Below are 24,697 nucleotides of genomic sequence, written 5' to 3'. Positions count from 1 at the left end.
CTACAGTGTTTATCCTGTAACAGACCGAATCACAGAGGGTATCAGACCTAAGCATTCTGACAGCATGATGTCTGCTCTGTAGTGTTTATCCTGTAACAGACCAAATCACAGAGGGTGTCAGACGTAAGTATTCTGACAGCATGATGTCTGCTCTGCAGTGTTTATCCTGCAACAGACCGAATCACAGAGGGTGTCAGACCTAAGCATTCTGAAAGCATGATGTCTGCTCTGCAGTGTTTATCCTCTAGCAGTCCGAATTACAGAGATTGTCAGATGTAAGCATTCTGACGGCATGATGTCTGCAAATCACAGAGGATGTTCATCGTGTTACACTGCTGCAGTCATTACACTTGGGTTATCCTGCCGTCAAGCGGTTCCCCAGTCGGCCTGAGTTCCAAAGTCTTGGTCCGGCGTTGGTTGCTGTCGCCTCCTCCCTGACGTCAGTGCGACAGGGTTATACAAGATGCAGCCGACGCCATTTTCTTCAGTCTTTCTTGACACGCGGTGCCCAAAGCAAAAGCAATTCGCAAGTGCCGGTCAGCTGACTCCTGAGATTTTCATTCTGAATCCAGAACTGAAGTCTTGTACAAAGCTAAGTACCCTGTTGGGTAAACTGTTTCTTGCCTCAGACCGATGTCAGTAAAAGTTAATAACTGTATTTCTTGTGGGAAGCAAAAACCTCATAAGGATTTCCATTCCTATTGTATCCCATGCCTAGGCCCAGACCACGACGTCACTGATTGTCGGTTTTGTGCTAGGTTTAACAAGCGCACTATTAAATGTCATTTTGATTTTGCCCGACATTACTTTGGCAGAAAATTCAATTACATCATGCCGTCGGAACTTACGACAACCGGAATACATAAAAAGTGCAAAGACAAGGACAGGCATCTGGGGCCCAAAACTGATGACGAAGCCTCTTCTAGGCCGGTTGCCGGTTCTCTGGTTTTCAGTGAGGTGCCTTCGCAGCTCCTGACGACCGCTTCTGCAGAAAGTACAGTTTTGTACCTACCATAAATGTAGATGTTCGAGTGCTAATACAGCTGCAGTCATAACAGATGGGTTCTCCTGCCGTCAGGCGGGTCCTCGGTCGGCCGAATTCCAAAGTCTAGGTCCGGTGTCGGTTGTTGTCGCTTCTTCCCTGACATCAGTGCGACAGGGGTATAAAGGAACCAGCCGGCGCCATTTTCTTCAGTTTTTCTTGCCCCAGACGTCAGGTGCCCCCAGAAGGAAGGCAATACATAAATTTGTGTAATAATGCAGTACAATATAATCAAAATACAGTAGTTGCAAGCAAATACATCATAAATGAATACCCCAATCAAGTAGTATGAGGATGTGTCAGCCTACAGGCCTGTCCCAAGAGGGGAAGGAGGGAGGGAAACCTGGACTGCAGCTGTATTAGCACTCGAACATCTACATTTATGGTAGGTACAAAACTGTACTATGTTCATCGTGCATACAGCTGCAGTCATAACAGATGGGTAGAATCCCAAAGCTAAGAAAGGGGTGGTAGGCATTAGGTGGAACTAGGAGGAGCCAAAATGCCCTTCAAGACTGCAGTGGCAAAGCCTGCTCTAGATTTGGAGTATAATGGTAGGTTGTAGTGCTTGGAGAAGGTATGCACAGAACTCCAAGTGGCTGCTTCCAAAATATCCATGGTAGGAACTCCTCTGAGGAAGGCTGCAGAGGTGGCTGTGGCCCTGGTGGAATGAGTTCTAATGCCTGTAGGTACAGTTTTGCCATGAAAGGAATAGCAAAAACGTATGCAGTGGGCTATCCATTTTGAGATTGTCTGTTTGGAAATTGGCTTTCCTTGAGCTCCTACCATAGGCCACAAAGAGCTGTTCTGATTTTCTGAAAGGCTTTGTTCTGTCCAAATAATAACGCAGTTGTCTGTGGATGTCCAAGGAATGTAGTAATCTCTCCCCTTTGTTTTGAGGATTAGGATAAAAGTAGGTAAATGTATGGCCTGATTTAAAGCTACCCTGGATACCACTTTAGGCATAAAGGACGGGTTGGTTCGTAAGGAAACTCTGTCCTGATGGAAGATGATAAAAGGCTGTACAGCCATGAGAGCCTGTAGTTCTGAAACTCTACGAGCTGAGGTGATAGCCAGAAGGAAAGCTGTTTTCCAGGACAAATATTGCAAATCTGATGAGGCAGCTGGCTCAAAGGGAGGCAAGGTCAGTTTTTCCAGAATGAAATTAAGATCCCAAGCAGGTATTGGTCGTTTCCTTGGAGGTTTTAAATTCTTAGCCCCTCTGAGGAACTGTCTTAAGAGAGGGTGAGAGAATAAAGGAGGATCAGTGTTGTATTCTGCAGAAATGGCTGAGGCATGGATTTTGATGGAGGAGAAAGAAAGTCCACTGCTTAGCAGTTCAGCCAAATATTGTAGTATTTGAGGTAAATTCAGTTTTCCAGGATCCTGGCCCTTTTTCTCATTCCAGACACAAAAACGTTTCCATTTTGCGGAGTAAGCTTTTCTAGTTGATGGCCTTCTGGCCTCCAAAATGACATCCTGCACCTCCTTGGAGAGTAGGGCCTGTTGTGATGCTAAGGAATCTTCCATGCGGCCAGATTGACTGTTTTTAGCTGGCTGTGAAGAGTTTTGAAGCTGTGCTGAGTCAGAAGAAGAGGCATTAGAGGCAGGGTCCATGGTGGGGAATGCGTCAGGCTCCTCAGGAGTGGGTACCAGTGTTGCCTTAGCCAGTCCGGAGCAATGAGAATCATCTTTGGTCTGTCTGCTCTGGTCTTCAATAGAACTTTGGGCAGCAGAGGAAGAGGTGGGAAGGCATAAACTGTCATTGATGTCCAACTGAAAGAGAGAGCGTCCACTCTCTAGGCCTTTGGATGGAAGATCCTTGAGCAGAATTTTGTCAATTGATGATTTTTGTGGGAGGCAAAGAGATCTATGTCTGGCCTTCCCCATTCTTGGATTATCTCTGTATAAACTTTTGGATGCAATTTCCATTCGTGTGGATCTGTCATATTCCTGCTTAGGTTGTCTGCCAGCGTGTTTTCCTTGCCTGGCAAGTACTGTGCTTGTAGTTCCATTTGTAAGTCCAAGGCCATGTTCCAAAGTGACATGGCCAGTCTGCATAGGGGGTAAGAATGTGTTCCTCCCTGTTTGTTTATGTACCACATAACTGTGGTGTTGTCTGCTCTTATCAATAGTTGACCTGGTTGTAGAAGGTCCTTGAAAGCTATAATAGCATTTATTCCTGCTAGCATTTCTTTTTGATTAATGTGAAGGTGCTTTTCTTTTTGGGACCATTTGCCCTGAATGCACCGATCTGTCATGTGCGCCCCCAGGCGTAGTCCGAGGCATCTGTTGTGATGACTTGATTTGCTTGAGGCTTGCTGAATGGAAGGCCTGTGTTTATTTGACATGCTTGAGCCCACCACAGAAATTCCTTTTGCAGACATGGAATTAGTGGTATTATTGTTTCCAAACTGTGGCTGAGTTGAGACCATATGTTTTTCAGGTACCATTGTAGTTTCCTCATATGCAGCTTTGCACATGGGATTAGCAAGATGCAAGATGCCATGAATCCCAGAGCCTGCAGGATTTTCCTTGCAGTCAGCCTGGTGCAATTTGCTAGTGTTCTGAAGTATTGAATTAGTTGCCCCTGCTTCTCTGGCGTGAGGTAGGCCATCTGGGTGTTTGTGTCCAAATTGGCACCCAGGAAAATTATCTTCCGAGAGGGTATTAGCTTTGATTTCTTTTTGTTGACTGTGGATCCCAGAGAGTTCAACAACATTATTACATAAGCCAGATGTTTCAGAAGAATGTGCTTGCTGTCCGCTTGGATCAGGCAGTTGTCCAAATAGGGGTATATTTGTATCCCTTGAAGTCTGCAGTAGGCAATTACTGATGCCAGGCATTTCGTGAATACTCTGGGCACAGTAGATAAGCCAAAGGGCAATGCAGAGAATTGATAATGGGTAGAACCTGCAAGAAATCTGAGGTACCTTCTGCAATTTTGTCTGATTGGGACATGCAAGTATGCCTCCTTGAGGTCCAATGTTACCAGCCAAGACTCCTTGCCCAGCATGGGAAGAAGTTGCTGTAGGGTGAGCATCTTGAATTTTGGTACGAGTAGAAATGTGTTTAGGATGGATAGGTCCAAAATAGGTCTCCAATTTTTTCTCTTCCTTGGCACCAGAAATAGCCTGGAATAAAAACCTTGACCTTGTTCGTGCGTAGGCACCTCTTGAATAGCTTTCATGTTTATGAGATCTGTAATTTGCCTTTGTGCCTCTGCCCTTTGATTTTGTGGCAGGTTTGGCATGCCTCTCATTTTTGGAAGGGTGTGAAAATAGAATTTGTAGCCTCTGTTTATAATGTCCAGGATCCATTTGTCCTTGGTGACAATATGCCATTTTTTTTAAAATAATGCCAGCTTTCCTCCTAAGGGGGCTGCCATTTGAGACTTGGTTGGCATGCAAAGGGGAAAGTCATTGGGTTTGCTTTCTGAAAGATTGCGAGTTATCCTCACCACCTCTTTGTGTAGAAGCTTGCCACTGTCTGCTTCTAAACGATCCTTGGGATTGTCCTCTGCCCCTCGGGCGCCTGTCCGTAGCAGGAAAGGACCAGTTTTTGGAAGGCCAATTTCTACTAAAACGTGGGGGTTGTACCTGTAGAAATTCTTTCACAGTTTACATTGATTTAGCCTTTTCCTCCATTTTCCTTAACACCTCCTCGGCCTTAGCACCAAATAGTACATCCTTTTGAAGAGGGGCATCTAGTAATTTAGCTTTGACATGATCAGGTAAGGCTTGTTCCTTGAGCCAGGCATGCCTACGTATGACTGATCCTGTAACAGCAGCTCTACATGAGGCCTCTAGAGCATCAAAACCACATTGTAAGGTATGTTTACCCACTTGCTCTGCACTATGCATCAAATCCTGCAACTCCTTCAAGTCTGGTTGTTCAGGTTGTGACATTTTACTCTTCAATTGTGATAACAAAAACTGTTGGTATTTTAGCATATGAAAATGACAGTTTAAGGCCCTCATGGATAAGGTAGCCGAGGTATATACCTTTTTTCCCCACCTTTCTAAGGATCTGGAGTCTCTCTCGGAAAGTAGTGGATTTTTAGCAATGGAGGCCTTAACTCCCTTGGGGCCCCTGTGAGATGGTTTCTGGGTCAGCAGCATGGCTCTTGTATAGAAATTGGTGTGAGTCAGGAACCCTATAGTACCTGTCAGGCTTAACTGGAGCTGGAGAGAGTCCGGGTTAAGGCAGGCCTCCGAGTAAACATCATCTAGGATGTCCAAGACAGGAGGTATAGCCAGAGGCCTGTGCTGAGGTAGCAAGAGAAATTCCCTGAGCCTTTTCTTGGAATCAGAATAATCTTGGCCTTCCCAGTGGAAGTGTTCCCTTAAGGTATGCAAAGTTTCCCCAAATGAGTAACCCTCTGGGGGGGTAGACAGAAGGGATGGACTCCTCCGCATCAGAGTCTTCAAAAGGGGAGTAAGAATGTTCCTGATCATCAGAGTGCTCTGAAATAATGCAGCCCTGATCAGAAGAGGGGGAATCTTCCTCCACTCTGGGCCTTTTGTCCGGTGGGGGCTGAGAACCTCTGATAAGAGTAATTAAATCCTCAGCCATTTTAAACATCTGTTTCGTAGGCATGGGGCCTGGAGATGGGCCCTGTGTAGCTGGTCTCTTAGAGTGCATGGTTGCTTTAGACTTTGTGAAGGCCTTGATGGAGAAAGAAGAGGAAGGTCTGAAGACACCTTGAGTGGAGGTGGACCTGTCCACATTCTGAGTTTCAACGCCAAGAGTGGCTTCGGTATCTGTAGTCGGGGTGTGGGCCGAGGAGCCTGCGACCTCGGGCACAGGAGACACCACCAAAGAAATGTCATCGGTAGTCAGGGGCTGCGTAGGCGCCTCGCTGAGAACTGGACCACGTGTAGTCGGCTTTGGCGTGGTGTTGGTAGAGGCCGCGGACCTCGTGTGTCGGTCCTTGTCTTTGCGTTTTTTAGACATAACCGGAGTCGGAGTATCCGACATAGTATAGTTAAATGCTTTCCCAAAATAATGCTGGGCGAACTCCGCCCGACGCTTAATAGTGCGTTTGTTGAAAGTAGCACAAAAGCGACAGACCGAGACGTCGTGGTCTGGGCCTAAACAAGGTATACAGAGGGAATGGAAATCCTTATGTGGTATTTGCTTCCCACAAGAAATACAATTATTAACTTTGTCTGACATCGGTCTGAGGCAAGAAAAGTTTCAACGGGTACTTAGCTTTAAGAAGACTTGGTTTCCAATTTTTCATAATCTCAGGAGCTGGCCAACCGCACTGCGAACTGCTTCGGGCACCGCGCGGCAAGAAAGACTGAAGAAAATGGCATCAGCTGGTTCCTTTATACCCCTGCCGCACTGACGTCAGGGAAGAAGCAACGACAACCGACGCCGGACCTAGACTTTGGAATTCGGCCGACCGAGGACCCACTTGATGGCAGGAGAACCCATCTGTTATGACTGCAGCTGTATGCACGATGAACATCCACAGGCCGCCTCCGACTCCCATGTGGAGATGACTGGGCCTTCGGATGGACAAGTTTTTCAGCTTACCGAAACTAACCCTTCAGAGGGATCCGGAGTAGCTGAGCAACCCGAAGCTTCAGAGGGTGTTTTCAGACCTACTCAGTTAAGCATTAAACCCTGTGCTAAGTCTAAGCCTCATTTAAAAACAAAGAAACAAATACAGCATTCTCCAGGACAGGCCTCCATGCCTAAGAAACAAATGCTCAAAATGGCCGAAGACCTAATCACTCTGATCAGGGGGTCCCATCCTCCTCCTGATAAAAGGCCCAGACAGGATGCAGACTATGAGTCATCCGACCAGGTGCCCATTTCTTCAGATTCATCCTCAGACCTAGGATATTCTTTACCCCCTTATGAGGATTCTGATGCTGAGGAATCAATTCCATCAGCCTCTCCGCCTGAGGACTACTCCTTTGGGGAAACCTTACATACCATGAGGGACCTAGACTTTGGAATTCGGCCGACCGAGGACCCACCTGATGGCAGGAGAACCCATCTGTTATGACTGCAGCTGTATGCAGGATGAACATCCACAGGCCTTAAATAGGGAGAATGTAGGTCCTTAAATAGGGAGAATGTATCTGACCAGACACCTGCTGCAGCTTGAAAGGCCCCAAAAGTTCCTCACCAAAAGGATAAAGGGTCTCAAAAATATGTCTTATGCTGCCCGACTGAAAGAACTCCAGCTCTATTCAGTCTCATACCGCTTGCTCAGAGGTGACCTGTGCCTGACATATAAGGCCATGTCAAACCCAGATTTGATGAATATGCTTCACCTCAAAAAATCTAGATCCCTCAGAACCACAAGGGCGGGAGACTTAAACCTTGACACGGTTATAAATAGAACGTGCTGGAGGGACAGATTCATCACCCAGAGACTCCCTATGCTGTGGAACAAAATCCGGTACATGTGAGGCAGAGCACCTCTCTGGCCTTGTTCAAGAGGAATCTTGACCAATGGATGGGAGATTGCAGATATACCCCAGGGATTACTTCAGTGTCACTGCTTGACAGAGGCACAGCAAAATGATAGGCATAGTTTTTATTCAAACTAAAGGGGTGGCGAAAGCCACATAACTATGGGCTAGGCTTATAAATGCCCTTGGGCAGATAGCCTAGTATGAACCTATGAACCTATGAACCTATGAGCATTTCCATTGGGAAGGCCAGGATTACTCACAATCCAAGAAAAGGCTCAGAGACTTCCTTTCATTACCTCAACACAGACCCCTTGCTATTCCGCCAGTGTTAGACACTGTGGACGATGTGTATACTGAATCCAGCTTAAATCCCGATTCCTTACCTCCGGCCCCAGTTAAACCTGATAGATACTACAGAGTTCCTGACTCTCACAAATTTCTGTATAAAAGCCCTGTTGCTGACCCTGAGACTATTTCTCAGGGACCCAAAGGGATTAAGACCTCATCAGCAAAAAATCCAGTTCCCTCTGACAAAGATTCCAGAGCATTAGACAGATAGGGAAAGAAAGTATATATGTCTGCAACTTTAGCAATGAGAGCCTTAAATTGCCAATTTCACATGCTAAAATATCAGCAATTTTTGATGTCTCAGTTGAAACAAAAAATGCTTCCAGATTCAGATCCTCCTCATTTTAAAGAAATGCAGGATTTATTGCATGCAGCTGAACAAGTGGAAAAACATACTTTGCAATGTGGTTTTGATTCTTTAGAGGCCTCCTGTAGAGCAGCAGTTACAGGCTCTGTCATTAAAAGAACATACGTTACTAGATCATGTTAAAGCAAAATTATTGGATGCACCTTTGCAGCAGGATGTGTTATTTGGAGTTAAGGCAGAAGAGGTATTAAAGAAAATGGAGGATAAGGCAAAATCTATGCAAATGGTGAAGGATTTCTTACAGGTTCAGCCTCTAAGATTTAGCAGAAACTGGCCAACAAAGAATTGGTCCTTTCCAGTTACAGACAGACCTCAAAGGGGCAGATACAGACGTCCAAGAGATAGAGGTCAACCACAAGGTCCTTACAGGCCTCGACAATGGGGTGCAACAGACCAGAAAGAAGGGGAAGACAGGCCTCAACCATATAAAAAGCAGCCTCAATGACTTCCCGTTACAGCTGCCAAACAGCTCTCTCTTGGCAGCCCCCTTGGGAGGAAAACTGGCACTTTTCTATCACAATTGACATTGGCTCACCAAAGACAAATGGGTTCTCAACACTGTATCTCAAGGTTATAGGTTCCACTTTCACACTCTGCCAAGTTAAAAGGAATGCCAAATCTGCCACCAAATCAATGGGCAGAGGCTCAAAAACAAATTACAGCACTCATGGAAATGAGAGCTATTCAAAAGGTACCACCACAGGAGCAAGGACAAAGATTTTACTCAAGACTGTTTCTGGTTCCCAGAAAGGACAAAGCCTGGAGGCCCATTCTGGATCTTTCTTCTCTAAACACTTACCTGGATGTTCCGAAATTCAAAATGTTGACACTACAGCAGCTTCTTCCCATGCTGGGCAAGAAAGCTTGGCTCGTGACCTTGGACCTCAAGGAGGCATACCTGCATGTCCCTATCAGACAAAACTGCAGAAGATACCTCAGATTCAGAGCTGGTTCAATGCACTATCAATTCTCTGCACTGCCCTTTGGCTTATCTACTGCGCCCAGGGTCTTCACAAAGTGCCTGGCACCAGTAATTGCATTTTGCAGACAGAAAGGAATTCAAATTTATCCGTATCTGGACGACTGCCTGATTCAAGCAGAGAGCAAGGACATTCTTCTAAAGCATCTGGCGTTTGTAAAAAAGTTAAGTTGCCTGGGGTACACAGTAAATGAAAAGAAATCAAAACTAGTGCTCTCACAAGAGATAATATTCCTGGGTGCCAGCTTGAACACAACGGCCCAGATGGCTTATCTTATTGCCAGACAAGCAAGGGCAACTGACTCAATACTTTCAATTGATGGCAACAAAAACCCAACTCCCTGCAAGAAAAATTCTGCAGGCCTTGGGTTACATGGCATCTTGCATACTACTAATTCCATATGCCAGACTGCATATGAGGAAACTACAATGGTACCTAAAGAGTGTATGGTCTCAACACTGTCAAAGTTTGGAAACAGTTATATCACTAATTCCATGCTTTCAACGGGAGTTTCGATGGTGGGCTCAAGCTTGTCACCTCAACAAGGGACAGCCTTTTACTCAACCCACAGCCAGGCAAACACTGACAACAGATGCATCGGATTACGCCTGGGGAGCACACATGGCAGGAAAATGTATTCAGGGCAAGTGGCCCGCAGAACAAAGGCATCTTCACATCAATCAAAAAGAGATGTTAGCTGTACAAAATGCCCTTATAGCTTTCAAGGACCTGGGGCATCCAGGACAACTATTACTAAAGACAGACAACACCACAGTTATGTGGTACATAAACAAGCAAGGGGGCACTCACTCCTACCCCCTCTGCAGACAAGCCATGACCTTGTGGAACACAGCTCTAAACTATCAAGTTCATCTGCAAGCACAATTCCTGCCAGGAGAGAGAAACACACTGGCAGACGACTTAAGTAGAAACATCATGGATCCCCACGAATGGGAATTGAATCCACAAATATTCAGAATGATAACACAGAAATGGTGGAGTCCGGACATAGATCTGTTTGCATCCCCAATGAACTGCCAGCTACAGAAATTCTGCACAAGCAGTTACCATTCACAAGCATGGAAAGTGGATGCCCTCTCATTCAGCTGGGAGAACCTACAAGTATACGCTTTCCCACCACTACCTCTCCTTCCAAAGATACTCATAAAAGCCAGGCAAGAAGAGCCAAAGATGATCCTGATTGCACCAGACTGGCCACGCCAGCACTGGTACCCAATCTTAAAGAACTAGAACCACCCTGGATTTTGCCTCGTATCCCACATCTGCTGACTCAGCACAACAATCAGATACTTCACAGTCAGCTAAAGACCTTAAACCTAGCTGCATGGAAAATTCCTTAGTCAAGCAAGCAATGCCTCTCTCCAAAGCTGTTATGGATGTCATTCTGGAGGTCAGAAGGCCTAGTACCAGGAAAGCCTATTCGGATAAATGGAAGAGATTCTGTGCCTGGAACCAGGCTGACAGCCTTGACCCTCTTGTCCCAAACATTCCTCATATACTACAATATTTAACTGAGATGCTGGACAAAGGCCTCTCCTTTTCATCCATCAAGATCCACACCTCTGCCATCTCTGCTCATTACAACACAGATCCACCAATTTTCTCTAATCCTTTGCTAAAACAATACCTCAGAGGGGCTAAAAACATAAGACCACCTACTACAAACTTAGGACCTCAACTTTGTTTTGGAAAAATTAACTTTACCTCCTTTTGAGCCAGCTAACACAGCAGAATTAAAATATATATCTTGGAAAACTGTTCTGCTCCTGGCAATAACATCAGCACGAAGAGTTTCAGAATTACAGGCACTAATGGCAGTGGAACCTTTCCTCATCTTCCACCAGGACAGGGTGTCTTTAAGAACCAACCCTACGTTTATGCCAAAGGTGGTATCAAGTGTGGCCCTAAACCAAACTATTCACTTGCCAACTTTTTATCCAAAACCACAGAATAAAGGGGAGAGACTACTGCATTCTTTGGACATTCACAGGCAGTTACGCTTCTATTTGGACAAAACCAAAGCTTTCAGAAAATCTGAGCAATTATTTTTAGCATATGCTGCAGGAGCACAGGGAAAAGCCATTTCAAAACAGACTATTTCAAAATGGATAGGACATTGTATACATTTCTGCTACACACACCATGGGAAACCTATACCTAGCAGCATTAGATCTCACTCCACCAGGGCAAAGGAGTACCTACCAAGGATATTTTGGAAGCAGCAACATGGAGTTCTGTGCATACCTTCACCAAGCATTGTCATCTGCCTTTATACTCTAAATCCAGAGCTGGCTTCGCCACTGCTGTGCTGCAGGGCCTTATAGCCACACCTAATGCCTTATAGAACTAGCCACCCTACCTCAGCTTTGGGATTCTACCCAAGTGTAATGACTGCAGCAGTGTAACACGATGAACATAGTACAGTTTTGTACCTACCATAAATGTAGATGTTCGAGTGTATACACTGCAGCAGTCCAAGTTACCCTCCCTCCTTCCACTCTTACTTGCTGATACGTACCTATATCTTCTACCCTTTACTACCTATGGGGAGTATTTGCTGGTAACTGAAAGTTGTTGTTTGCTTTTCTTATGTATGTTTTATTAGCAATTTGAACTGTCTACCTATTTGGGGGCACCTGACATCTGGGGCAAGAAAAACTGAAGAAAATGGCGTCGGTTGCATCTTATATACCCCTGTCGCACTGACATCAGGGAGGAGGCGACAGCAACTGACGCCGGACCATGACTTTGGAACTCAGGCCGACTGGGGAACCGCCTCACGGCAGGATAACCCAAGTGTAATGACTGCAGCAGTGTATACACTCGAACATCTATATTTATGGTAGGTACAAAACTGTACTTTGTCAGATGTAAGCATTCTGACAGCATGATGTCTGCTCTAGTGTTTATCCTGTAAAAGACCGAATCACAGAGGTTGTCAGACATACGTGTTCTGACAGCATGATGTCTGCTCTGCAGTGTTCATCTTGTAACAGACCAAATCACAGAGGTTGCCAGACGTAAGCATTCTGACAGCATGATGTCTGCAAATCACAGAGGTTGTCAGACATAACCATTCTGACAGCATGATGTCTGCTCTGCAGTGTTTATCCTGTAACAGACCGAATTACAGAGGTTGTCAGATGTAAGTTGTCAGACGTAAGCTTTCTGACAGCATAATGTCTGCTCTGCAGTATTTATCCTGTAATAGACCAAATCACAGAGGTTGTCAGAAGTAAGCGTTCTGACAGCATGATGTCTGCTCTGCAGTGTTTAAACTGTAACACACCGAATCACAGAGGTTGTCAGACGTAAGCATTCTGACAGCATGATGTTTGCAAATCACAGAGGTTGCAAGACGTAAGCATTCTGACAGCATGATGTCTGCTCTGCAGTGTTTATCCTGTAACAGACCGAATCACAGAGGTTGTCACACATAAGCATTCTGAGAGCATGATGTCTGCTCTGCAGTGTTTATCCTGTAACAGACCGAATCATAGAGGTTGTCAGACGTAGGCATTCTGACAGCATGATGTCTGCTCTGCAGGGTTTATCCTGTAACAAACCGAATTACAGAGGTTGTCAGATGTAAGCATTCTGACAGCATGATGTCTGCTCTGCAGTGTTTATCCTGTAACAGACCGAATCACAGAGGTTGTCAGACGTAAGTGTTCTGACAGCATGATGTCTGCTCTGCAGTGTTTATCCTGTAACAGACCGAATCACAGAGGTTGTCAGACGTAAGCATTCTGACAGCATGATGTCTGCTCTGCAGTGTTTATCCTGTAACAGACCGAATCACAGAGGTTGTCAGATGCAAGTTGTCAGACGTAAGCTTTCTGACAGCATAATGTCTGCTCTGCAGTATTTATCCTGTAACAGACCAAATCACAGAGGTTGTCAGACGTAAGCGTTCTGACAGCATGATGTCTGCTCTGCAGTGCTTAAACTGTAACAGACCGAATCACAGAGGTTGTCAGACGTAAGCATTCTGACAGCATGATGTTTGCAAATCACAGAGGTTGCAAGACGTAAGCATTCTGAAAGCATGATGTCTGCTCTGCAGTGTTTATCCTGTAACAGACCAAATCACAGAGGTTGTCAGATGTAAGCATTCTGACAGCACGATGTCTGCTCTGCAGTGTTTATCCTGTAACAGACCGAATCACAGAGGTTGTCAGACGTAAGCATTCTGACAGCATGATGTCTGCAAATAACAGAGGTTGTCAGACCTAAGCATTCTAACAGCATGATGTCTGCTCTGTAGTGTTTATCCTGTAAGAGACCAAATCACAGAGGGTGTCAGACGTAAGCATTCTGACACCATGACGTTTGCTCTGCAGTGTTTATCCTGTAACAGACAGAAGACTGGTGAAACACTGTGTAGTAGCTATGGATGTCCTTCATGGATGCATCTGCAGTCATAACAAGTGGGTTGTCCTGTCGTCAGGCATTCCAAAGTCCGGGTCCGGCTTCGGCTGATGTCGCACTCCACCCGACGTCATCTCTGTTGGTCTTCGGGTATAAAAGCATCAGCCGACGCCATTTTCCTCAGTCTTTCTTGCCGCGTGGCGCCCGAAGCAGAAGCTGTTCGCAAGTGCCGGTCGGTCGGATCCAGAGATTACTTCTACCGAATACTACTTCGAAGACTTCTAAAGCTAAGTACCCCGTTGGGGACTCTTTCTTGCCTCAGCCGATGTCAGAAAAAGTTAACAATTGTTTAACCTGTGGGAAACAAATACCTCATAAAGATTTCCACTCTTACTGTCTGCCTTGTTTAGGCCCAGCCCACGACGTAGCAGCCTGTTCGGCCTGTGCCTCTTTTAACCGATGAACGCTTAGGCGTCGGTCGGAGTTTGCAGAACAGTTTTTCGGTACTGATTTTGCGTACATTATGCCGTCGGATCCTCCGACTACACAATCTTCAAAAGCAAAGATAAAGACCGACACTCGCGGTCCGCGGTTTCGGCCGAAACCACGGCAAAGCCAACCGCGAGTGTCTCGGTTTCGGCCGAAACCGAGAAAACTGCTCAAAGTACAGCTGAACCTATTCCTACAACTGAGGCCCCTGCCACAATTCTTGAATCGACCTCAGAAATTTTACCCACTACGGTGGTTGACTTATCAGACACCATCCCCTTGGATGTCTCTACCCCAGCACGTGGTGCTGCTAGGCCTCCAGCAGCCATGTCCATTAAGGCCTTCGCCAGGGCTAAAGCAGCCAAGACTACTAAATCAGTGCCTGTTAAACCCCCCTCATCCAGGCCCTCTTCTAGTTCTCAAATGCTTTCTTTGGCAGAAGATTTAATTTCTTTAATTAGAGGATCTCAATCTCACCCAGACAGGGCCTCTCAGCCCCAGAGAAGAGACCTAGGGCAGAGCCCCTGAGCCAGTGTCTTCTGATGATTCTGCTGATGAATCAGACATAACTGACCAGCCTGAGGCTCCCTTCTCCAATTTTGAAGATTCTGATGCTGAAGAATCCATTCCAGCTGCTTCCCCACCAGAAGAATTCTCCTTTGGGGAAACCTTGCATGCCATGCGAGAACAGTTCCAATGGCAGCAACAGGATTTTTCAGACTCCAGAAAAGACTTAGGACCTTTCTGCACCTCCCACAGCACAGGCCCTTAGCTATACCTCCTGTTCTCTCTGTGGTGGATGATGCTTTCAATGATGTTTGCTCCGCTCCAGATTCTTTACCCCCAGCCCCTGCCAAACCAGACAGATTTTACAGGGTGCCAGATACTCATCACCACCTTTACAAGGCCCCACTTGCAGACCCAGAAACTATATCCCAGGGTCCCAAGGCAGTAGCGCGACCACAGCTAAAAACCCTATTCCTTCTGAAAGGGAAGCAAGGTCACTAGACAGATGGGGTAAAAGGTCTACACTTCAGCTACTCTCTCAGCTAGAGCTTTAAACTGTCAGTTTCACATGATACAATACCAAGAGTTTATGCTTGATCAGTTAACTAAAAACTAACTACTGATGAATCTCTTGATAAGAAATATGTATTAGAGATGGTAAATAACATACAACAGGTTAGCAACCATTCCTTAAAATGTGGCTATGATGCACTGGAGGCTTCATTTAGATCAGCCATGACAGGCACAGTGATAAGAAGGCATGCATGGCTAAAGGAACAAGCTTTACCGGATCATGTTAAAGCTAAGTTGCTAGATGCTCCTATGGACAAGACAAGTTTGTTTGGTACACCTGCCCAGCAGGTTATGAAGAAAATGGAAGAAAAGGCAAAATCTGTTCAAACTGTTAAAGATTTCTTGCAGGTTCAACCCCAAGGTTTAGCAGGAACTGGCCTGCCAAAATTGGTCCTTTCCTGACTCCACAAAATTTCAAAGGGGCAGGAATAGGCGTTCCAGAGGCAGAAACCAATCCAGAGGAGGTGCCTACAGAGGACGACAGTGGCAAGGTAACAATAGAGGCACGGACACAGCCACTGCCACTACATCAGCACAACCACAGTGACTTAATCCTAAATCCGCCTACCAGGGAACAAATAGCAGCTCCTCTAGGCGGAAAGTTAACCTTATTTTCAAAAAACTGGCACTACATAACAAAAGACAAGTGGATTTTACAAACCATAGATCAAGGTTACGGTTTCACTTCCACACTTTACCAGTCAAAAGAGGAATGCCAAATCTACCTCCAAATCAAAAAACAGAGGCTCTACGCCAGATAATGGAGTTAGCAAACATGAGAGCTGTGGAAAGAGTGCCAACAGCAGAACAAGGAAAGGGTTCTACTCCAGACTATTCCTAGTTCCAAGAAAGGAAAAAGTTGGAGACCAATTCTCGACCTGTCCACCTTAAATACATACATCATTGTCCCAAAATTCAAAATGCTGACCCTCCAGCAACTTCTTCCCATGCTGGGCAAGGAGTCTTGGCTGGTAACTCTAGATCTCAAGGAGGCATACCTGCACGTCCCCATTCGACCAATCTGCAGAAGATACCTCAGATTTCTTGCAGGATCAGAGCACTATCAATTCTCAGCATTGACCTTTGAAGCTTATCTACTGCGCCCAGAGTATTCACAAAATGCCTGGCATCAGTAATCGCCCATTGCAGACTACAGGGAATTCAAATTTACCCATACCTGGACGACTGCCTGTTACAAGGGACAACAAAAGCAAGCTGACAACAGATTTACAAAGGGTCATTTACTTGCTACAAGGACTGGGATACACAGTCAATTTACAAAAGTCAAGACTGATACCATCCCAAACAAGGACATTCTTGGCGGAATTGGACACAGTACAACAAATGGCATTCCTGACTACAGAAAAACAAAAGAACTTCCTCTTTACTTCTTGGCACTAACAAAACTGAACAAGTTAACAGCAAGAAAATTTCTACAGGCCTTGGGCTTCATGGCATCATGCATAATCTTGGTCCCATTTGCCAGACTACATATGAGGAAACTACAGTGGTACCTAAAGAATTTATGGTCCCAACACAGACACAGTCTAGAAACAGAAATCCCACTAATTCCATGCTTAAAACAGGAGTTCCTATGGTGGGCTCAGGCATGCCAGTCAAACCCAGGCCTGCCCTTCCGCAGATGTCAACCAAGCCAGACCATCACAACAGACGCTTCAGACCTAGGATGGGGGCCCACATGCTGGACAAATGCGTGCAAGGATTGTGGACACAGGATCAACTTCACCTGCACATCAATCTAAAAGAAATGCTGGCAGTAAAACTGGCAATCCAAAATTTCAAACCATTCCTCAAAGAGGGCCAGTTGATGATAAGGACAGACAACACCACAGTCATGTGGTACATCAACAAACAGGGAGGCACTCATTCATACCCCCTATGCAGAATGACCTTGGACCTGTGGACCCTGGCACTCAGCTACAACATTCAGTTACAGGCAATATTTGTACCGGGGAAAGACAATACTCTAGCAGACATACTAAGCAGAACCACTACGGATGCCCACGAATGGAAGCTGCACCCGGACATCTTCAAGACCATCTCAAAGAAATGGGGAATGCCACAGATAGACCTATTCGCATCACCTCTCAATCACCAGCTCAAAAAATTCTGCACAAGGACATTCCACCCACAAGCATGGAAAGTGGACTCACTCTCCTTCAACTGGAAAGGCCTAACAGCATATGCATTCCCACCTCTTCCTTTGATACACAAGGTACTACTAAAAATCAGGGAAGAACGTCCAAGGATAATCCTGATAGCCCCAAACTGGCCAAGACAACACTGGTACCCACTACTGAAGAGCATGTCTCGGAACAACATGTGGACAATACCCCTGATGCCTTTGATGTTAACTCAGAACAACTACAGCATCATACATCCAAACCTAAAAACGCTGCAACTGACTGCATGAAACATCACATAGCAGCAGCTAATCCAGAACTTTCACAAAGAGTTAAAGACATTATTCTTGAAGCACGCAGACCTTCAACAAGAAAGAACTATGCTGGAAAATGGAAAAGGTTTGTCATTTGGAGTACCGAAAGAGGAAAAGATGTGTCAAACATAGATATGCCTAACATTCTGGAGTATCTGGCCGAACTTCTTCATTCAGGCCTGTCCTACTCCTCCATCAAGATACATGCATCAGCTATTTCAGCAGAATACAGCTTTGATCCACCTGTATTGTCGCACCCTTTGCTCAGACAGTTCCTCAGAGGAATCAAGAATGTAAAACCTCCAAGGAAACCACCATTACCAGCTTGGGACTTAAACTTTGTGCTAGAAAAGTTGACACTAGCACCCTTTGAACCAGCAGCAACAGCAGACCTACAACACCTGTCATGGAAAACTGCTTTCCTACTGGCAATTACTTCAGCAAGGAGGGTTTCAGAACTACAGGCCTTAATGGCAGTGCAACCCTTCCTAATCTTCCACCAAGATAGAGTGTCCTTGAGGACTAATCCTACATTTATACCTAAGGTGGTATCCAGAGTATCTTTAAACCAGGCAATCCACCTACCTACCTTCTTTCCCAACCCACAAAACAGAGGGGAAAGAATACTGCATACCTTGGATGTACATAGACAGCTACGCTACTACTTGGACAGAACAAAAATAGCAGAAAGACTGACCAACTTTTGTAGCCTATGCAACAGGAAGGGAAGGAAAAGCTATTTCCAAACAGACAATCTCCAAATGGATAGGAAATTGCATACGATACTGTTACTCCTTCCATGGAAAACCAATTCCACAGAACATAAGACCTCATTCTACAAGGGCAACAGCCACTACCACAGCCTTCTTACGAGGAGTGGCAACCAAAGACATTATTGAGGCGGCTACTTGGACCTCCGTGCATACATTTGCCAAGCATTATAATTTGCCTCTTTATTCCAGATCCCGAGCAGGGTTTGCCACTGCTGTACTGCAAGGGATCCTAAACACACCATAATCTACCTTTTACCTCCTCCCCTAGTTGGCTATGGTATTCTACCCACTTGTTATGACTGCAGATGCATCCATGAAGGACATAGTACAGTTTTGTACCTACCATAAATGTAGATGTCCGAACTGGATAGCATCTGCAGTCAGGATTACCCTCCTCCTTCCCCTCTGTGGTACTCCTAGGGTGTTTACCCTCCTATAGCTAGCTGTTGGGGGGGAGTCTTTTATGGTGTATTTGTTTGTATATATGTACATATATGCTTATTGTTGTGTTTACCTCTATCTATTTGGAAACATTGGCATCTATCCAAATTCTACCCTGCAAGAGGGCTACTGGCATCTGGGGCAAGAAACACTGAGGAAAATGGCGTCGGCTGATGCTTTTATACCCGAAGACCAACAGAGATGACGTCGGGTGGAGTGCGACATCAGCCGAAGCCGGACCCGGACTTTGGAATCCGGCCGACTGCAGGGCTGCCTGACGACAGGACAACCCACTTGTTATGACTGCAGATGCTATCCAGTTCGGACATCTACATTTATGGTAGGTACAAAACTGTACTTTGCAGTTTCAATGTACTGGCAAAACTAGGTCTGTTTGTGTGTGTGTGTGTGTGTGTGTGTGTGTGTGAGTGTGTGTGTGTGTGGGGGGGTGATCAGATATGTCACACTGTTGTGACCCACCAAAGTAATGTCAGGACATTTGACTGAAATCCATAGTCCTGTACTCACTCAATGCACCTTTTCCTACAATTTATTCATGCAAGAAATTAAGCATAAAACTGCATTCTCTCAGCATATCTTCCTATTCCACCTTTATCTGAGTATACTATTAGCAAACAATCTAAATTTGTGTACATTTAAAACAATACAGCTAAATATCACTTACTTTTAACAATATTCACAGCATACAGATTTAGACAAATGTGAAATAACCCCATCATATCCCCCCCCTCTCTTTTCAGGGAGACCTGGAAATGAAGAAAGTGTCTGTGCTGTTCAGACGAAGCGATGTGTGATGGGTACAAGGCGGTGACAGCACATGGGGTTTATATTCAGATGTCAGATTCGGATATAATGCAATATGAAGCCAGTAAAAAAAAACAAAAGGGTTTGGAAGGGATCTGCGCCAGTCTCTGCAATGTACACAGATTGATACGGACACAGTGCCTTAAAAAGAAAGAGCAAGTGTCCTGATGCAGACATGCTTCCTTCAGGCTAGGAGGCATGAACTTCTCTTAAACATACTTCATTAACAGATATGATTGCCTCATACAGCAACGGCACATGAAGGCTAAGGAAGGAGATGGAATGTGCTACTATACGCAGCTGCCTTCGCATTTTATTAAATGACTATACACATCCATCATTTTGCTGCTGGAAGCCAATGCTGTGTTTTCACCAAATAATACAAATAAAATTTAAATAATGATAAAATTAAAGCCAAGCAGTAAGCCTATAAGATGAACCTGGAAGATGACAAAACTGAAAACACAACTTAAAGGAGTACCAGCCTGCTGTTGTTACAGACTATGAGTTCATATTTACAAGAATATACATGACCCACTACATTTACCTGACCATGGTACAGAATTCTGCTGACTGGACAGACGACACAGGCAGTACCAGATCCAAACACCTCCAAGATCTGATTCTCTTTCAGTGCAGTCATCAATTCTCCCATTGTGATTTTGCGCTCAGATACTTTGAACTCACCCTGAGTAAAAAGGATAAACAAAAAATCTCAAAACAGAGAAGATACAATTTTGCTGTATCTGCTCAGTTACAAGTCAGATCCAGCTTAAGACAAGTTCAGACCCAGATCCTGTAAAACTTACAGAACACTTACCCAAAACCTATACAGTAACATGTTAGGAGCTCTGTCCTACATCACCAGTAAATACTACTGTAAATCATTTGTAGGTGCTGGTGTAAAAAAGTGTAGGACATTTACTTGTGGAAAAGGATTTACATCACAACGGAAAAGAAGTACTTTCAGTCCATAGTACAAAGAGCCTAGTAGTTTCATAAAACAGCTGACCAGATTAAAATCTCCACATAGGAATCTGGAAGTAGTTAAAAGGAGTCAAATACGAACATCAAAAGTGCAATCGGCAAAATGATTTCGTAAATGAAGAAGATAATTAGTCAAGACAGGCATCAACGAGAATAAGGAGGCTACTTCAAAACTGATGTCTCGTGCTACGTAGATGATCAAAGAAACCACAGTACTAAATAAAGATCTGAGGTGGGCTGCTTCTCTGGTGCAGACTGCTGGAACTCTTAGAAAGATCCAGATGGCTCAGAATCAGGATCGACTAACAACTTGAGTGCTGGGAATTGTAGGGAAGGTAGCAGTGAGAGGCTAGATGGTCAGAAGGGTCAAAGAAACAGAATTAATACACTTAAGTGCTGAGGAACGGCCGTTGAGTTGCTAATGACCATGTTACAGGTATTCTGAATGGGTCAGACCTTGTGGGTTAGATGTTGGAGGCCTGGATCTGGAGGACTATTACACGACACTGTTTAGCCAAGCTTAAATCTGATGTTCTGGGCAATGTGAGTTTGTTAAAGTATGTCTTGTATACTATAGTTTCAAACACTTGTATAACACAAAGAACACTTTGCTATATGCTGCAAGACAAAAAATGAAAATACAAGAAAATGTAACATATTTCTCTCTAGTTTGTTATTAGCTAAATGACGGAATAGGAAACAATTTGGTATTGTGAGCTTTGGCTAGCATTCGCACATCACCAATATCAAAGATAATGAATAAAAAACTAAGGCAAGCAGCCAAAGGTCAGTCCTTAAAAAGAATTATCCACCAAATAAGAACCAGTCTGACCACCATGGCTAAAGCAGACACTTTAATGGTGTTTAACATAAAAACAGCGGATAAAAGAGAGATCAGTGCTTTCATACTTGTGTGATTCTTCAGATCTCATACATCAAATATACTACACCCTTACAAAGCCGAGCTTAAGATTTATCTGCAGTAATAACAAACACTGAAGACTGCGATTTATCTACAGTAATAAACACTGAAGACTGCAGTGGTGGTGCTGCGGTAGCGTTGTCGCCTCACAGTTAGACGTTGCCCATTCGATTCTCAGTTAGAGCGTCTTCTGTGTAGCGACATGCGTGAATGGGCGTTCCTTCGTTGAAGGTTGTGCGTTAGGCCCGGCAAGCCAGTACATTAAAATCTACTGCCAATCATTAGCGGACCGGAGTTCTGCTGTGGCGACCCCCTAACCGGGAAAAGCCGAAAGACACAATAACAAACACTGAAGACGTTTTCTTGACTGTCCATCAGTCAAACATTTGATGTTCACACTTACCCATGCAGTCCTCATCTGACGTTCACACTTTCCCATGCAGCCCTCATTTGATATTCACACTTTCAAATGCAGTCCTCATCTGACGTTCACACTTTCCCATGCAGCCCTCATTTGATGTTCACACTTTCAAATGCAGTCCTCATCTGACGTTCACACTTTCCGATGCAGTCCTCATTTGACATTCACACTTTCCCATGCGATCTTCATTTATACTATTAGGGAAAATTTGGCCAGGGCATGAGAGAACTTCCTCCTGCTGCCACAATGCTTGTGGTCTGTACAGCCAACACGTGCTTATGTGTGTAGACTCCATTCCCAACCCAGTGGCGCCCGAAGAGCATCGCAAAGCATGGAGGAGAGTGTTGCAGAAGTTGAGGCGAATGCCAGAGAAGAAGAGAATCATATGATGGGCTTGTACACTGATTCACCAACACTGTTTCAAGTCAAATGTTTGAAGCTTTAAGTGGAGGAACAGCAATCGCAGGAGACTGCAGTTACAACGCTCCAGTCGGGAGGATTGCGGGATGATTTACTGCAGCAGTTTATCAATGAAAACGACCTGGAGAGTGGAAAAGAACTGTCATGGGGAGAGACGGAGCAGATCAGACAGGAAGAGGAAAGCAGCATGGAAAAGATTTTGTTTGCGGAGAAAGAAAACGGAAAAAAGATGAAAGAGAGTGTGGAGAAGCAGAAGTTGGTAGTACATACACAGGGCAAAAAGGAGAACCCACTGGACAGGTATAAGATTTGAGACACAGTAGTTGCACCTTTGGGTAGAAACGCTCAAGATGTAAGAGCTTTTATTTTGATTAAAAATGAGACATATTGTGGCTTATTTTTTGAAACAGTTACGAGTTTAGAGACTTTTTTGGGAAGACTTGAATGAAAAAAAATAGATGTTTCCATGGAATAAATATGTGATTCGAGCATTTTTTGACAGACTCGAAAGAAAGTTAATATACAATTTCATACAGAGACTGATAAAGAGACTGTAAAAGATTATTTCTTAAAAAAATTTGTTTTAAGGTGAAAAGTATTATGAAAAGTTTTGATAATAGAGGTTTATGGATTGGGGTTTGGGAATGCAATGTTATTTTGGAAACAGAAAATGATAAAATTGTTCATATTTCAAGTATGATAAATGTGCATGGAAAGAGAGACTTTTTTGTGGTAAGGAGGGACATTTTGTGGGTAATTCTGATAAAAAAAATGTTTGGGGATTTTGCTCATGATGCTAGAAGATGCACTATTAACAAAGGTGAAGAAAGATTAAGGGGGTGAAGTAGAGGGTGACGAGGAACTTAATGTGGAAAAGAAAAATTAAGATGAAAGTACGGAATTAAACTTATAGAATACAAATTCAAACTGAAAATGTTTCGGAAATACAAGACATAGAAGTGAATAGATTAAAACAGAGACAGCCTGAATTCAAGTCAGATGTAAGTGATGAGAAAGAAACTGATTGGAAAGTTGTAAAAAATAATTCTACAGGAAAAAGAGTAAAAAGAAAAGGAAGACGCAGGATTTGAATATAAAAGTTAAAAACGGGAAATGGGTAGAACGATAAAACAATTCAATGTAGGTTAGGAAAAGAGGTGAATAATCTAAGAATATTATCAGTTAATGTTAACAGTATTACAAGTTTGGTTAGGAGAACTGATATTTTGGAATGGTGCAATAATTGTGAGGTGGACATGGTATTAGAAGTTGCAAGAGGGTTAAACAAAAAATGACAGAGTACAAACAGAAGATTTGTGAAAGGGGGTGGATACAATATGACACACAGGAAGTGCCACGTGCTCATGTGTTGTGATACGATACCACACGGGCATTTTTATATTACATGTTACCGTAGATTGGGAAGTCTAACACTAGCATATTTTAGATGGGAAAGGAAAGTTTCTAGGATTATCACAATTTATGCACAAGTAACATATAAGGAAAAGGAAAAGTTATTGAAAGAAATATTTGATTATGTAATAGTCGATATCAACATTCTAATAGTAGGAGATTTCAACTGCGACCTAAAGAAAATAAAATGGGATGTCAAAACGGATAAGAAAAATATGATAGAAAGTATGAGGTATGGAGGTTTAAGGTTATGGAATTCAAATACATATGCATATAGAAGAGGTAATAGATCAGAAATCGATTATTTTGTAGTTTCTGACCGTATAAAGTAAAATTCAGACAAGATTTTCAGATCATATGGCTATATAGAGTGAAACTGTAGAAAATAAAGGATTAATTGGTATGAAAAAGGCAAGGAAAATATAATACAATTGTGGAAGGAACATCTAACTATGAGAAATTGTTATTTGAACAGGACAAAAAGCACAGTTGTGTACACTTACCATAAATGTAGATGTTCAAGAGTATTCATTGTTGCAGTCATCACCCGTGAGGTTATCCTGCTGTGGTAGCCCTTGGCCGGTCTGAATACCAGAGTCAATGTTTTTTTTTGCGTTGGTTGCCATCGCCTGTAGTCTGACGTCAGGTCATGAGTGCTACAAAGCAAAGCAGCCGACGTCATTACATCAGTTTTTCTTGCCCTAACCCATCAGAAGCACAAGGGAATAAGGAAAAGTAGTCCTGGTAGCTAAAAGCCACCGTGGGAAGCTTATGTCCCCCTAGGGGAAGATGCTATATGGGGGATGGAGGGAGGCAAACCAGGATTGCAACAGTGAATACACTAGAACATCTACATTTATGGTAAGTATACACAGCTGTACTATGTTCTTCGTGTTTCACTG

At 44.0% G+C, this 24,697-nt stretch overlaps 1 protein-coding gene across 4 annotated transcripts in view; it reads right to left on the bottom strand.

Annotated features, from left to right (window-relative positions):
* Nucleotides 1–24,697, bottom strand: part of LOC122791658 (branched-chain-amino-acid aminotransferase, cytosolic-like) — a 661,658-nt gene that overhangs the window by 77,694 nt on the left and 559,267 nt on the right. For all 4 annotated transcript variants that reach the window (XM_044059481.1, XM_044059478.1, XM_044059479.1 and 1 more), the window contains one exon: nt 20,180–20,320. In XM_044059481.1, the coding sequence (XP_043915416.1) occupies nt 20,180–20,320 (141 nt within the window). The remainder of the gene's footprint in view (nt 1–20,179; nt 20,321–24,697) is intronic.

This window comes from Protopterus annectens, chromosome 17.part0 (assembly GCF_019279795.1).
Source record: "Protopterus annectens isolate FY-2018-M chromosome 17.part0, PAN1.0, whole genome shotgun sequence".
NCBI lineage: Eukaryota > Metazoa > Chordata > Ceratodontiformes > Protopteridae > Protopterus > Protopterus annectens.
This window is presented reverse-complemented; position numbering and strand designations above follow the sequence as displayed.